Source organism: Microtus pennsylvanicus, chromosome 5 (genome assembly GCF_037038515.1).
Source record: "Microtus pennsylvanicus isolate mMicPen1 chromosome 5, mMicPen1.hap1, whole genome shotgun sequence".
NCBI lineage: Eukaryota > Metazoa > Chordata > Mammalia > Rodentia > Cricetidae > Microtus > Microtus pennsylvanicus.
In genome coordinates, this window is record NC_134583.1 from 61385477 (window position 1) to 61400851 (window position 15375).

Consider the following 15375-nt stretch of genomic DNA (forward strand, 5'->3'; position numbering starts at 1 on the left):
TATTTGATATAATTTTTCTTTTCAGTCCTTCAATGATTTTATGCCTTAGCTTTGTCTATTTATATAAAGCACGGTTGAGCCTTGTGACTGAGGAATTTGAGGCACTTAATTTTAGGTTGGTTACAGACAAGTTTGCAAGTTAGGTGTTAGAAAACCCGCAAATGTTCTCCTCAACTCTGCTCCAACTTTCATCTTATAAATTTTGATCTGTTTCCCTTTTCATTCTGTTCCAAATAGTTAACAGAAAACTTATATACAGAATATATAAAGGATTATCACAATCCATTAGTAATAGAATGACAGATGAAAACTCGGGGAAAATGTTTGAAGAGCAGATGTAAAAGTGGCCGAGAGGCAGTTGAAAGGCGTTGTTGGGAAAATGCAAACTAAAGCCATAATAATGTCACTTCACGCGCACCGAGATGGCCATGAGAAAAAGTGGCTGTAGCAAGAGCGGGCAAGGATGCAGAGAAACAGGAACCCTCATGTGTAATGCCCTCCTAGGATCTCTCTCTCTCTTTCTCCCGCCCTCACCCCCGTGTGTGTGTGTGTGTGTGTGTGTGTGTGTGTGTGTGTGTGTGTGGGGGTGTGGGTGTGGGTGGGTGTGAGAGAGAGAGAGAGAGACAGAGACAGAGACAGAGAGACAGAGAGAGAATGTGTACGTGCATGCATGTTTTTGTGTGTAAGCACGAGCACACAAGAGTCAGGGTGCATGGGTGGAGTCAGTGAGCAACCTCAGCTGTCAGCCCTTGCTTCTTGAGTTTGAGGCAGAGTCTCCTGTCACTTCTGTTTCCCCTGGCTGGCTGGCCTGTGAGCTTCCAGGCATTCTCCTGTCTACCTTGACGTAGGAGGTGGAATTACAGACAGGTGCGTCTGTGTCCGGCTTTTTATGTGAGTCCTGGGGTTTCAAATTCAGATCCTTGTATTTGTGAGGCAAGGACTTTACCTGATAAGCCAAATCCTACCTCAACACACACACACACGATTTCTAACATGGTACCTTTAAAGTATATATTGTTATTCGTAGTAAAGTTTTAATACATGTATACATTGATCAAATCGTATCACCTAAGACATTTATCATTTCTCTGTGAAATGCTCTTCCTGGCAATTCTGAAATATACCATCCATCAGTCCACCATAGCTATCTTACTGTTCTTACAAATTCTATTTGACAATTCCATAAAGCTAAATACAAATTACTATGAAAACTGAAATTCTTTTCCTTGCTATATACCCAAGAGATGTAAAAAAAAAAATGGAAGCAACTTAAATATCAAACCAATACAAGTATTAAATGGATAAAGGATATTTGAAATGCTAGTACAGTGGAACATTATTCAACAATTAAAAGGATGAACTTCAAAACATACTCCTTTTATATAAGAGACCCCAAAACCAAAACTTGTAGCTCAGGATTTCATTGATATAAAATACTCACAAATGCAACTATGAAAAGAGAAGATCTATTCATGGTTTTCTAGGGTTGGGAGTAGGAATTCATTACACAAAGGATATCTTTTTAGAGTTTTGTTTTTATGTTTAATTGTTTATTTAGAATGTGAGAGTTTGAGTTGGTAGGGGTTCCAGGATTATAAGTTAATAAGGGATGTTTTTAGTGTGGAGGAAATGTTGCAAAATTGAGTCGTAAGTGGGCCATTGGCCAGTATTTGAATTTTACAAGACTGACGAGATCAGAAAGAAATGAATTCATTAAATGCGCTGTAAGTACTCGACAGACAATAGCAGCATGAACAAAAAGATCACTTATGTGAAATAGTGGCGCGTAGGAGTTGGCCATGTTGAAGCCCTCCACTGTGGTTAGGGTGACCCAGGGCAAACACCATTATGTAAATGAGGGAAGTTCTGATTGGTTGATATTTAATTTCCAGAGGCCCCTGGGTTTACAGGGTGCAGCCTGTGGTTCGGGCTGTACTTGGTTTAGACCGGCTTCACTCAGTTACATCCTTCAGTAGCCAGGAAATGCTGTTTCCTTCGTGTGAAATTACCTAGACCAGGCTTGTATTGCCGCAATTCCTGGACGGCAACCTGTTTGTTTTCTGGTCTGTCACGCAGCTGCTCTCCACACTATGGTAGCGGTTTTGCTACTGTAAATTTACCAAAAGCATTCTTTTTATATTTCAAATGATAAGGTTCAAGTTGTACAAATTATACATGTAAACATCCACGGAAACACTTCTTTTCCCACATCAGTAAACTTAAACAGTTCTGAGTTTATTGAGATTATTTTCTCCATTCTGTGCCTGGGTGACCAGTATCACATCTGACACTTGTTAGTGGACACAGTAAAGATTAAATGTGCTTCACCACACTCATAACAGACACGACAGGCCTCAGCGTTCCTTGTCATGACTGGTTCTGAGAGGAAAGGGCTGACTCTGAGCTTCAGGCCTTCCTGGCTGCCTTCCAAGGAATGAGGCTGGAATGAGCTTTGGCCTGAGGCAATGGTCCCTGTCACTGATTAACCAGCCCTGTTGGAAGGCTGTACCACCAGCACTGCCCAGACAAAGATACCTGGCCAAGCCCTTGGTGGCAGAAAAAATGGCTACCCGCTATCACCAAGCAGCGAGTGACAGCTACCTGGAACTCCTGAAGGAGGCCACCAAGCGTGATCTGAACCTCTCAGATGATGATGGCATGACTCCCACACTCCTGGCAGCCTACCACGGCAACCTCGAGGCCCTGGAAATAATCTGCAGCAGAGGGTGAGTGATTTCTGTCGGGGCAGCCTGGAGCGGCAGAACAAAGAGGCAGGGACGTTTGAGTAGACAGTTTGCCTCTTTCAAGGCTCTCTAAGTAGTTGGCTCTCAGAGAAAGACAAGACTAAGCTAGGTATGGTTTCTTTCCGTGTGAGAAGAGCCCCCTGGCAGTCACTGAGCCCGAGGGGTGGGTGAGTACTGTAATTGTATGCATTAGAAATCATTTCCGTGGAAGTTAAACAGTTGACTCTTTAGAAAGAGGTCACCATTCTTCTCAGCTCAGTCAATCTCCTTGGTTAGGACATGTTTTTATTTTACTTTTTCAACTGTGTCACTAAAATCTACCTCTTCTGAGCCCTCAGTTTTGCTGTAAATTCCTGATTCTTGAATGAAATTTCTGGCTTCACATAAAAGGGATCTCCAGGCCACCTCTCCTTAGTTTTCTTTCTAGGCAACATACACACACAACACACATAGAGATTAGTGGGGAAAGGGAGAGAGAGAGAAACAGACAGACAGACACAGAGGGAGGAGAGAGAGAAGCAGACAGAAAGACAGACAGACACAGAGGGGGAGGAGAGAAAGAGACAGAAAGACAGACAGACAGAGAGAGGAGAGAGAGAAGTAGACAGAAAGACAGAGAGACACAGAGAGGGAAGAGACAGAGAGAAACAGACAGACAGACACAGAGGGAGGAGAGAGAAGCAGACAGAAAAACAGACAGACACAGAGAGGGAGGAGAGAGAGAAACAGACAGAAAGACAGACAGAGGGAAAAGAGAGAGAGAGAAACAGACAGACAGAGAGAGAGGGAGGAGAGAGAGAAAGAGAGAATGAGAGAGAGAGACAGAGATAGAAAGACAGACAGACACACATACACACACGGGTGGGGAGTCAGGAGGGGAGACAGACCGACAGACATACACAGAGGAAATAGGGAGAGAAGGAGAAAAAGACAGACAGACATATGCACACACTACACCTTAAATGTTAATTCGTCTTCGCTAACTCTTATTCTGCTTGCCCTGCCCTTTATTAGAGGGCTAGCCAGGGTTGGCAGCTGTTTCTTAAAGATGAAGCAAGAGAGGAATCTGAGGGAGCGAGTAGGGGAAGAAGGAAGAGCAGGGGAGGGAAGGAGCCAAGTGAATGTATTCAGTATATTGCATAGCGAACAGTAGGTGACAGTCCTCCCTTCCTCCTCCTTGTCTTCCTCCTCTTCCTCTTTCTTGGTCTTCCTCCTCCTCTGATTCTTCTTCTCCTTATCTTTGGTGCTGTCTAGAGGATGCTGATCAACAAAATGTCCTGGTTTCTGTTGTGGCAATCAGATTTGAGAGGGAAAGACAAGCAAGTGGTTTATAGTAGACATTACCAAACCTGTTTAAGAGAGGGGAAGATTCAGCTTGTATTAGAAAGACAGTGAGCTGATCTAGGATTGAAGGAAACATCATTGCGCACTCCAGGGATGGAAGATGTTGAGATTGGCTGGGCATGAATTGACCAGGGACAAGACAAGCCTAAGCAACAAAACCAGGAGCATTGAAAGTTCTGTTAAGGACATGAGTCTCAAACCACACCCTGTGTTTACAAGGGACGCAGCAGATAGTTTATGCTTATGAATATTGTTCTGGTGGTTGCCCAGTGCTTACAGGGAATGTTTAAGGATCTTCAAGGTGAACTGAACTAACAGGGTGACAAGGGGTGTGGGAGGCGTAGGGAGGTTTGAGGTGCAATTTGGATGTAGATTAGAAGTGAGCAAATAAAGGGAGAGAGGGTCAACATCCATGTTTGGATTAAACAGATTGCAGATATGGACACCTCGTTGAATTGAGGTACATGTCATGAGCATGCCCACAGTCTTCACCGAAGCTTCTGAAAACTTATCAAGATAAATCTTTCTTCTTTTGAGTCAATGCCTTGGTTATTTGTTATAGCAGTGGTGGATTTCACGTTTCCTTGATTTATAAGGACACTTTAGTATTATAATCAGCAAATTTACTTCTTAGGTTAGCCCCTATTGGATATATTTTTTCTAATTTGCAGTGTTGTGATGATTATTTTTCTACATAAATCTTCATTCATACTTTTTAAGTGTACATCTACAGAACTGAAGCTTTTGAATCAGTTGGCGCGAATCTTAGCCCACTTGTGCTATGATCAAAGAGTACCACAGGCAACGTCATTTCTAGAGGATAGAACTTTCCCCAGAGTTCTAAGAGCAGCTCAGAAGTCCAAGATCAGGCTGGCAAGAAGTTCAGTGCATAGAGCCTCATTCTCCACTTCCAAGATGGCTCCTATTGCTGCCACCTCAGGAGGGTAGAAAGGTGGAGTCCTCACACAGTAGATGAGACAAAAGAAGGGGTAGACAAACAAACAAACAAAAAAGAAATGCAAATCCCCTTCCTTGCTAAGCAATCCCTTTCTCAAGGTGGAAGGCGGGGTTCCTACTGAAGTTGAGAAGTCCATCGCTGAGCAGATACTGTCTTTCCACTTTTGTGAGCTGTGTATCTGTAACCCTGCCCCTTTTATGATGGGGCCCTCAACACTGGTTTATAAAACTGACTTTCAAAGATATGTGTGTGTGTGTAAGGGGTGAAATGATGGTGTTGGCATGCCACAGTGCACACGTGGAGGTCAGAGGGCACTTCCGTGTGTCAGTCCTCACTGTCCACCTTGTTGGAGAGTGGTCTCTTGTTATTCACAGACTAGCTACCCATGAGCCTCCAAGGACCCTTCCGTCCCCGCCTCCCGTCTTGCCAGAGGAGCACTGGTATTAGAGATATCTCTGCATCTGACTTTATATGGAGTCAGGGGATTTGAACGTAGGGCCTTTTGCTTGTGTAGCAAGCAATTTACCCACTGATTGATCTCCAGTTTTCAAAATGCTTTTAAAGTTAACAGTATCAACTATTTGTCATATATATTATAAATATGCTTACAATTCATATTTTAACAAATGATATTTTCTAAATAGAAATATTTGCATATATAATATGCTATGTATACTTATCAAATACATGGATATATAATATATATTTTAAGTGCATAAATCTGTCAGCCTCTGTTATATAATTCTAACTTTAAGGTCATTCATTCCAAAATGCTAACCGATAAATATGATCATCCAAGTTTTCCTTTTGCCCACATGTGCACATGTATGGTTTTCTTTTAAAAGGCAATCATCCAAAGCATAAGGATAAATTAAGAATATGTCATTAACAATTTGCCCTTAAAAGATGATATGCATAACACTGCTTTTCATGGCTACATGATAGTCTATGGTATGGTTTAATCATTATTTATTTATGTTAAATTACCAAATAAAAATTGCACAGCCAGGTGTGATGATAGTGCACACCTATATTCCCAGCACCCTGAGTCAGGAATGTCGTGAGAATGATGCCAGCCTGCACTTCATAGCAAGTCCCTGTCTCCAAAATTGTGCATATATTTATGATATACAGTATGGTATTTTACATACATTTACATTATGGAATGACTGGAGTCTGCTAATTATGTAATACCTTGGCACATTTATCAATTTTTGTGGTGACGATATTTAAAATATATCTTAACAAATTTCAAGTACGAAAAGCATTGTTTTTTATGTTGGCACCATATTGTAGATTGAATTGCTTGAACTTTTTCTTCTTAATGGATATTTTGCATCTTTAAACCTATATCACCACACTTCTCCTACTTCCAACCACTGTCTACTCAAGAGACTTCTACAGGTCCTATATATTTTAGATTTCATATTTAAGTGAAATTGTGAGGTGTTTGTCTTTTTGTGTCTAGCTCATTTCACATAAGGTGCTCCAGGCTCATCCATGTTTCAAAATGTAGGATTGTCTTTTTTCATTCATTCACTGATGCAGGCAAATTGATTCTGTAATTTATTCAATTAGTTGCCCATTCATAATACTGAATTCCTTCTCAATTCTTGCTCTGTCAGTGAAGACGGTTTGACTTTTGTTGGCTGTTATAAGTAGAGTTGAAAGGAACAACCTTGTTCATTCAGCTTTGTCCAAGGCCTCATGTTCCCTTGGGATACATTCTTCAAAGCAGAATGGTGACTTCTGGGAGGTGCCCTGATGTCAGTCTTTTGATATATATCCTGCCAAGCAATCTGAGCCAGATAATGCTTTTCCAAGCATGGTACTCACCTTGTGGTCCCACTAAAACCAAACAACCGATCGTTTTCAATCATTTTCTGCTGGATAGGCAAACACTGGCAGTGTAAGGTTTTAATTAGCATTTTCTTCATTATTATTAGTGCAAATAATTCCTTTTTATGTAGAAAAAAACCATTTTGATAGAATTATTGTTTTCCGAGAACAGCTTTACACATATTCAAAATCAACTTCAAAAGAAGAAATCGGAGTGGAGCAGATGCCTAGAGGGTCATAATTTAAGCAAATTACCCACTTAGCAACAATAACAAGCTGCTTTAAAAATTATTGACCAAAATTATTGCTTACTAAAAATCAAGAGCAAAATATGGCTTATTTTAAACTGCTTCTCAGAGAGTTTCTCTTTTGGAAAAAAATATCAACACTAGATTGAATCTATCCTAAAGAATCCATAAGATATTGACATTAGATTCAATCTATCACACAAAGGTGCTGGTTTGTAGATGGCTGAAGAGATATATGCCTGTTTCTACTAAGAAATGTGAGCCAGAAAACTGGGTTTAGCAGTAGGCATTGGACTCCCAGCACTGGAGAGGCAGGGACAGGAGCATCTCTGGGACTTGCTGGCTGGTCAGTCTAGCTAATTGGTGAGCTCTACTTTCAGTGAGAAACCCTGTTTCAAAAAGAACAAAAATGAAGAAGCAATTGAGAAAGACAACCATGTTAACCTCTGCCCTCTATGAGTATGAACTGGAGCATGCATACGTGTGTACACACACACACACACACACACACACACACACACACACACACGTGAGTCAGGCAGGCATGGTGGTGCATACCTGTAATCCTAGAAATCAGGAGACCGAGACAGGAGGATTCAGAGTTGAAAGTCAGCCCTAGTTACATAGAAAGATTCCTTATAAACAGATAGAGGCAGAGAAAGGAAGGATTAGGTTTAGAAAAACTTCATGAAGCTTGACAATAATAAAGTAAATTTATATTGATTGGAAAGCTGTCCTTAGGGTTTAGATACAATAGCAAAACCCATGGATCATCTTCCTGACAACATTTGAAATTTTCTCTAAAGAAGATCCACCTCGGCCCCATCTCAGGCTTTTCTCATGTTCTTCCTTGGATCTTGAAAGCATCACTGGAGCCCCGCTGAGATGGGAAAATTCACTCATTCTGCCTGAAGTCTATGGCTCTAACCCAGACTCTTAACACCCTGTTACTTCCTGCTACAACTCACTCTGCCCAGCCCTTCCTGCTCTAGTTCATCCGATCCAAGGATAATCCAGGCAAATTTAGTCAGTGTGTTTTTGTTTATACCATAGTCACATCTTGGCTGTTTTCCAGCACTGCTTTGATGTCTAGGGTGCTTAAGGGGTCCTTTGAATATGGTGTTCAGTTAAGTAAACAAAAAGTGAAACCATGTGTTTGGAGATGAGGAACTATGTTCCCCAAAGATTTGACTGTGCCAAGACTGGAAGACGGGGTCTTCTTTGATCCAAAATAATTAAATTGGGCTAACTGGCTAGGGCCCTCTTAATGGAGACTCCCTAACAAAACGGCATTATGTAGCCTTTGCTTTCCTGAGATTCAATCTCACTTTCTTTTCTTCCTCCTCCCACTCCTTTACCCATAACTCCATACTATCTGGTCGCACCGATGCACGTCCAGATATGCCGCGTGACATCAGCCATCCTTGTCTGTGCCATGCTCTTCTCTGTGTGAAACAGGAGGCCATCCTGTGGCGGCTGGATCTAGCCCAGAAATGGGCTTTTATTGGATTTCACTGTGGGGTTTTTTTTTTTTTTTGCATTTAAAATTGATCCAACATTTAAAATAAATGCCATGAAATTCTGGAGTTCAGCCTTTGTTTGAAACGCGGATGTGGTAACACTGCTTCTGCTTCGTTAGGGCGTAGCCAGAGCTGCCCTGCTACTGAAGTTTCTAGGAGCTTGAGCATATCTTGATCTTTGCTGAGAAAACCAGTTGTGTGTCTTCATTGGACAGATTTTGAGATATCTGCTAGAAACTACAGATGATAAAACGAGAAAAAAATGCAGGCTTTTTTCTTTTGGGAAAATTAATTGGGTAAATGGAGCATAACTACTTGATAAATAAATAAATAAATAAAACTGTAAATACTTAACTACAAGAACTAGGCTAACGTGGTGGTTAACCCCTGCAATCCTGGTACATGGGAAGCTGCAGCAAAAGGATCACCATGAGTTTGAGGCAAGCTGGGACAACATAGTGAGTTCCTGCTTGTCTGAGAAACAGAGTAAGACGCTGCCTCAAAACCAAACACACAAATGGCTGGTGAGATGGCTCAGTGGGTAATGGCATTTGCCACCGAGTCTGATGACCTGCGATTGACCCCTGGGTCCCACGTGGTGAAAGGAGAGAACTGACTGCTGTAAGCTGTCCTCAGACCTCCGCATGCATATTGTGGGACACTCATGTAGCACACACCTTTAATCCCAGGGTTTGAGAGGCAGAGGCAGGTGAATCTCTGTGAGCTTGAGGCCAGCCTGGTCTACAAAGTGAGTTTCAGGACAGCCAAAGATACACAGAGAAACACTCTTGAAATACCAAAACGAACAACAAACAAAAACCCCACAAGCATGTTGTGGTGGTAGAAATTTACCAGACGACCACAAGAAAAGAAAAATATATGAGTATGGAGAAAAGAGAGATGTTGATAATATGTACTGAATAGTACATGGATAGTTTGCCTAACATTTTTCTATGTTATACATGTTTAAGTTTACAGAAAAACTCTTATAAGGGGCATTATTATTCTCAGTTAGGATAGAATACGGTCATACTTAATGAAAATGTTACATTTTAATGATAGGATTTTAGTTTGTTGCTTTATTTCTTTGCTTCATTGTAGTTTTGGTTTTGAGACAGGGTGTTACTATGTAGCCAAGGCTAGCCTCAAATGCTGGTTAAGTGTACAAGCTGGGTTATACTCATGTAAGACTTTTATTTTGTCACGGATGTTTAAACATGAGACAGGCCTACTCTATGGGATGCCACCTGTTCTGCTGTGGATACAGCTCCATGGTAGAACATGTAATAGGCACATATGAGGCCCTGGGTTCTTCCATGAGCACTGCAAAAATAAAAGTGGAAATGTGTTGTCTGTCACCATCATTCAAAACATTGTACCCTCCGAGAGTCTTACTTACTCCTGGGATGGTGATTGGAAACCAGGAGTTGACAGGGAGGAGACCCACGTCTGAGTCATCAAGTTATAGGATTCTGGTTGTACCACATTAACCTAGGGAGTCTGTGAATCACCCGAAGATCTTGTCAAGCTCTAGATTCTGATTTAGTAAGTCTGGGTTGGGCTCCAGATTCTGCATATTGATAATACCACAGCTAATCTGCTGTTGCTGCCAACTGTATGTTTGGGTCAAAAAACTACTCAAAATAGAATCAGTATGGTTTATGAGTATCCTTTGCAAGTGAGTAGGTCTTTTCTGCTTCTGTTTCAGCTTTCCTACCAGTAGTGGTGAGAGCATTTTCAATTCATCCCCGTCCTGTCCCTCAGTAGGGTCTGTACTTGTTTCTCAAGGCCCCACAGGAAATAGAAGCTCTTCTTTCCTGGTTTATTTGTTGTTGTTTTGTTTTCTGCATTTGACTCATGGGAGGGCTGACATGTTAGCTAGAATGAACTCTCTCCAAGTCCTCCGAGAATACGGCTATGTTGTCAGGACAATTAAACACAGAAATTACTGAAGTTATATGAACTCACTATTGAACAAGTTTTATTAAAATGTAACACTTGACATTCACCACTTCCCAGTGAGTTCACTGTTCTTGTGCGTGTGCTCTGAAGTGACAGACAGCCATGGGTGGTTGCGGCGGAACGGAAATAGCATACTATTGCTTGTTTCTTCCGGTCTCTGTATCCAGTGGGGTGATGTGGCAACATGAAAATTTTCATGATGTGTAGATTTATACTATCATACACACTATATATCAGGGATTTGATTTTTTTCCATGAATGAGCCCATTGTTAAATATTTACAAGTATATCATTGAATGATACTGTTCTTGGCTTCAGGGAAATGTCTAATTGAGCTCAATCAGAATCAGGCATGGTACTATATTTCCTTTCTCTGAGTCATATGACCCAACTCTGGCCAATGTGATATGAAGGTAACTCTGCTAGGAAGTTTTTTGGAAAGATTTTTTTTTTCTTCTAAAAGGGAAGCATAGCAAGGAGATGGCTCTCCCTATTTCTGGCCATCTGGTATCTGGCTCTGACATAGCTAAACTCAGCAGCCATCATATGTCAACGTCAAGGCAGGATAAACATGCATTTTGTTGGTTGTTTTTGTTTTTCTTTAGAGACCTCATGTTCAGTGAAAAAAAAAACACTTTAACATGCATCTTTCATATTTTCTTCTCTAGTGGGGACCCTGATAAGTGTGACATCTGGGGAAATACTCCTCTACATTATGCCGCCTCCAATGGCCACACCCACTGCATCTCATTCCTGGTCAACTTCGGTGCCAACATCTTTGCCCTGGATAATGACTTAAAGTCTCCACTGGATGCTGCTGCCAGCAGGGAGCAGAAAGAATGTGTTGCTCTCCTGGATAAGGTTGCCACCATACAGAACACCACGAACCCCAAGAAGGTTGCCCGACTGAAGGAGCAGGCTCTGAGGAATGCCAGGAGGCAGATGAGAGAATGCGAGCGACTTCAGGAGAAGCACCAAAGCAAGATGGCACGCAACTATAGCAAGGAGGACTCTGGGACTTTTTCTTCTTCCCACGGCGCCTTCTCCGGGTCGTCCCTTTCCAAAGCTTCTACCGGCGGATTTGGGTCACTGTCTAAAGGCATTAAAGATACCTTCAAGTTAAAATTTAAGAAGAACAAAGATACAGCAGAGCAGGTGGGGCAGGAAGACAGAAACGGGCAGAGGCACGTAATGGAAGTGTTCAGAGAGGAGGAGGAAGACTCATTTCCAGATGACTTCGGAGAGAAGCTCCGTTTCGCGGCAGGGAAAGCCAGCGAAGTGCAGCACGAGTCTATTCTCAACCGTCCAGGGCTAGGGAGTATTGTTCTTAGAAGGAACAGAGTACTGGACCTCGAGGACATCTCAGACAGCAAGAGGGAGTTGGGGTTTAAAATGCCCAGTGAGCTGTTCGAAAGACAAGGGGCAGCTGATGAAGAGGAGGATGAAGAGGGCGAGGCAGATGGCACCGCCGGTGATCTTCCCTGGGATGAAGATGAAGTCGAATGGGAGGAGGATGTGGCTGATGCCACTCCCCTGGAAGTGTTCCTGCGGGCTCAGCACCTAGAGGACTTCCTCCCCGTTTTCATGAGAGAGCAGATTGATCTAGAAGCCCTGCTGCTTTGCTCCGATGAGGACCTTCAGAATATTCACATGCAGCTGGGCCCCAGAAAGAAAGTCCTTAATGCCATAGACAAGAGGAAGCAGGCGCTCCGGCAGCCTGGGCATCTGGTGGACACCAGCCTCTGATGGAGACCCTTGCTTAGCAGGGTGATCCGAGCATGGGGTCATGCACAGTCCCCTTGGGAGCATCACAGGAGGCAGCCTGTACCTGATCTGTGTCTAATGAAAGACCTCTGGGTGTGGGTGTTAGGGTTTTAGAGAGGACCCCAAATACAGAGAGCCAGACTCTGGGAGATACTTTGTGTTCAGGTAAACCATCAGTGGGAAAAGCTAGGAGACCTTGGAATTAGACAATGGCGTTTCTCCTCATGACTTTGCAGTTCTGTGTAGACCAAAGGCTCCCACTGGTCTGAAGCCTAAAAGCCAACTTAAATGGACCTAATCCTTCAACAGATATTTATAAGCAAGAGGGTTGGGTTTACAGTATTCCTATCTAAGAGTCAGGACAGTGTGTAGCAGGTAGGGGATGGCAGAAGGAAAATGTATGAAAGCCCTAACCCCTTGGTGAGTCTTTTTGGACAGAATACTTTAAAGAGGTGATTAAGGTTGTGTGAGATGATAAGGGTGGGCTCTTTATTCCATGTCACTTGAAAGAAAAGAAAGATAAATTAAGGGTGTGCTCACACAGGAAGAAAAGAGAACAGCAGGAAGGCAGCTAGCTGTCAATCAGCCAACGAGAGCACCCCCCTCACCTCCCAGGAAAATTGACAATCGTTTGAACTTCCAGCCTCCTGAGATGGGAAAAAAATAAATTTCTGTTGTCTGAGCCACTCTGCCTGCTGTGTTTTGTTATGGCAGCCTAGGCTGACAGTGTGGTGTGTAAACAAGGGGACGGTGAAGGGAGAGAAAGAAGGGTCAGGAAAGCAATGCCGGACCCATTTCACAGTCTTTCTAAGGACTAGAGCCTTGTGAGATTTAAAAAGAGGTAGAGAAAGTATAGGAAGACTAGTTTTCCGAAGATTGATGGTTAAAGTAAATGTTATGCATCCATGTTTGTCGTGCATGCCTTCCCTTTGTGAGTGTGTATCGGCGGTGCCGCTGTCCTGGTAAGTGCGCTAAGTTATAGCCTCAATCTTAGATGTAGCCCAAAGAACCATAGGTTAACAGCTTGAACATCTGCCTGTGGAGCTATTGGGAGGAGGTAGGCATCCATCTCCCAAACGGGGCTTAGTAAAAGGAAGTCAGGTCATAGAGGTATGGCCTTGAAGTGGGTATTGGGATTTTAAATACCCCCTCCCTTTGCTTTCTGTCCACCTTGAAGTGAATGGGTTCCCTCTGTCACATGCTCTAATGGACCACATAGCCACAGGTCCAAAGCACTGAGACCAAGTATTAATGGAGCAAAGCCTCTGTATTAAAAATTCAGTGAGAAATCAAAACAAACCATTCTTTCTTAATTATGTTCAAATGCCTATTCTACCCCCCACCCCCACCCCACACAAATACCAGATAGGACACCAATGACAGGTCAAAGCAACAATTCTGCCCAAGTCTAGTTCAAAACCATGGAGCTGTTGTACCTAAGAGGAGTATGGAAAACTCAAAAGGTCACTGTATCAGCCAAAAACCCACCCGAAGTGTGAGAGATGATTCAGAAAATACGCATCCTGGGAGCTCCCTGCCTGAAGCTGCAGGTGGCTCTACCAGAGAAGCTTTTTCTCCCCAGTAGTGTTTGCTGCTTTCACAACCTTGGGAGGGGGCTTGTGAATCTCATAATTCTCTTTAGCTTCTTGAGCCTTCTGAACCTCTCTCCAAAAGGCAATGTTTCAATTTGGAGGAAGTAGCTACACAACAGTTATATTATATAATCTCTCTATATATTATGTAATGTATAAATACATATGTGTGTGCAATTGTTACACACACATATATTCCATTTTACTCTATTGTTCCTCACTCTCCATTCTCCATATCTTTAAACTTTTCACAGACCCCTTTCTGCTTACATCACACACACACACACACATACACACACACACACGTCTAAATTCTGTATATGAGAAATAAATATGCGGTATTAGTCTTTCTGAGTGGGGCTTATTTTGCTTAAGTCTTTGATTCCTGATATCTATTAATTTCATTCTTTACAGTAGAATAAAGTTCCATTGTGTAAGGCACTGCATCTCTTTCCCCATCCATTGGTTGCTGGACATCTCAGCTGACCCCATTCCTGGCCATTGTGGACAGGTCTGTGTGGTATGTTGAATGGGATAGCTGGATCACATAACTCTGTTTTCAGTTATGGAAGGGCTGACACGCTGGTTTCCATAGCTTACTTTCCCTCCAGCAATGCATGAGTACAATTCCTCTCTCAAACGTCTTGCGTTTTTTTTTTTCTGACAGTTTTTACAAGGCAATCTCAAATTGAAACTACTCCTAACCAATACCTTTATTGGGATTCTGTAGCCAGACTACCACAAGGTAGAATTTACCATTGACTGTGTGCCTACTATTAGAAAACTTATTTTTGTCTAGATAATTTTCCGTTCACATCTGAGTTACTTCAGGAGGCTCCATGCAGGATACAGGTGTTCAAAGGTGATGAACTCACTCATTCCTCCCCACTGAGTGGATTCAGGAAGCATATGGGTTATTGGATATGTTACATTTGGGGATAGTTGTTTACAAATACTGTGCTTTGTTGTGGAATAAGCTAAAGCTGTACTTGTCTTCAATAACGTGCAGAGAAGCAGTTGTCATAGGAAGGAATTCAGAGGCTTTGTGGTCACTGTAGATGCCCGGATCCCCTCTAGTTCCCTAGAAACTTCCTGAGACACTGTCTCCATATCCTACGCTAACTTACACAGTAAGGAGAGGCCATCAGATTGGGGGAAATAAACCTAAGTATGGGACTCCTGACGCTTTTTTTTTTTTTGGATCTATTGGCCATGAGACATGTTCTCTTTACGGGGCCTGTTGGCCTCTTAGTTATAAAGGACCAATGGACCACTGTCACCATTGATTCACTTAAATTCAATGAATCACAAGTTGTGGTTTCTACCAATTTTGACCAAGGGAGCCTCATTATCTGTGTTTCTTTAAACATTTAAAACAGATACACACAGCTACATAACCTGTGA

At 42.4% G+C, this 15375-nt stretch overlaps 1 protein-coding gene across 1 annotated transcript; it reads left to right on the plus strand.

Annotated features, from left to right (window-relative positions):
* The first annotated feature begins 2518 nt into the window (after nt 1-2518).
* Anks4b (ankyrin repeat and sterile alpha motif domain containing 4B) lies at nt 2519-13063 on the plus strand. Its single transcript, XM_075972068.1, has 2 exons — nt 2519-2726; nt 11284-13063. The coding sequence occupies exons 1-2, from the start codon at nt 2563-2565 to the stop codon at nt 12359-12361; spliced, it is 1242 nt and encodes a 413-aa protein (XP_075828183.1). The 5' UTR covers nt 2519-2562; the 3' UTR covers nt 12362-13063.
* Nucleotides 13064-15375: the final 2312 nt, after the last annotated feature.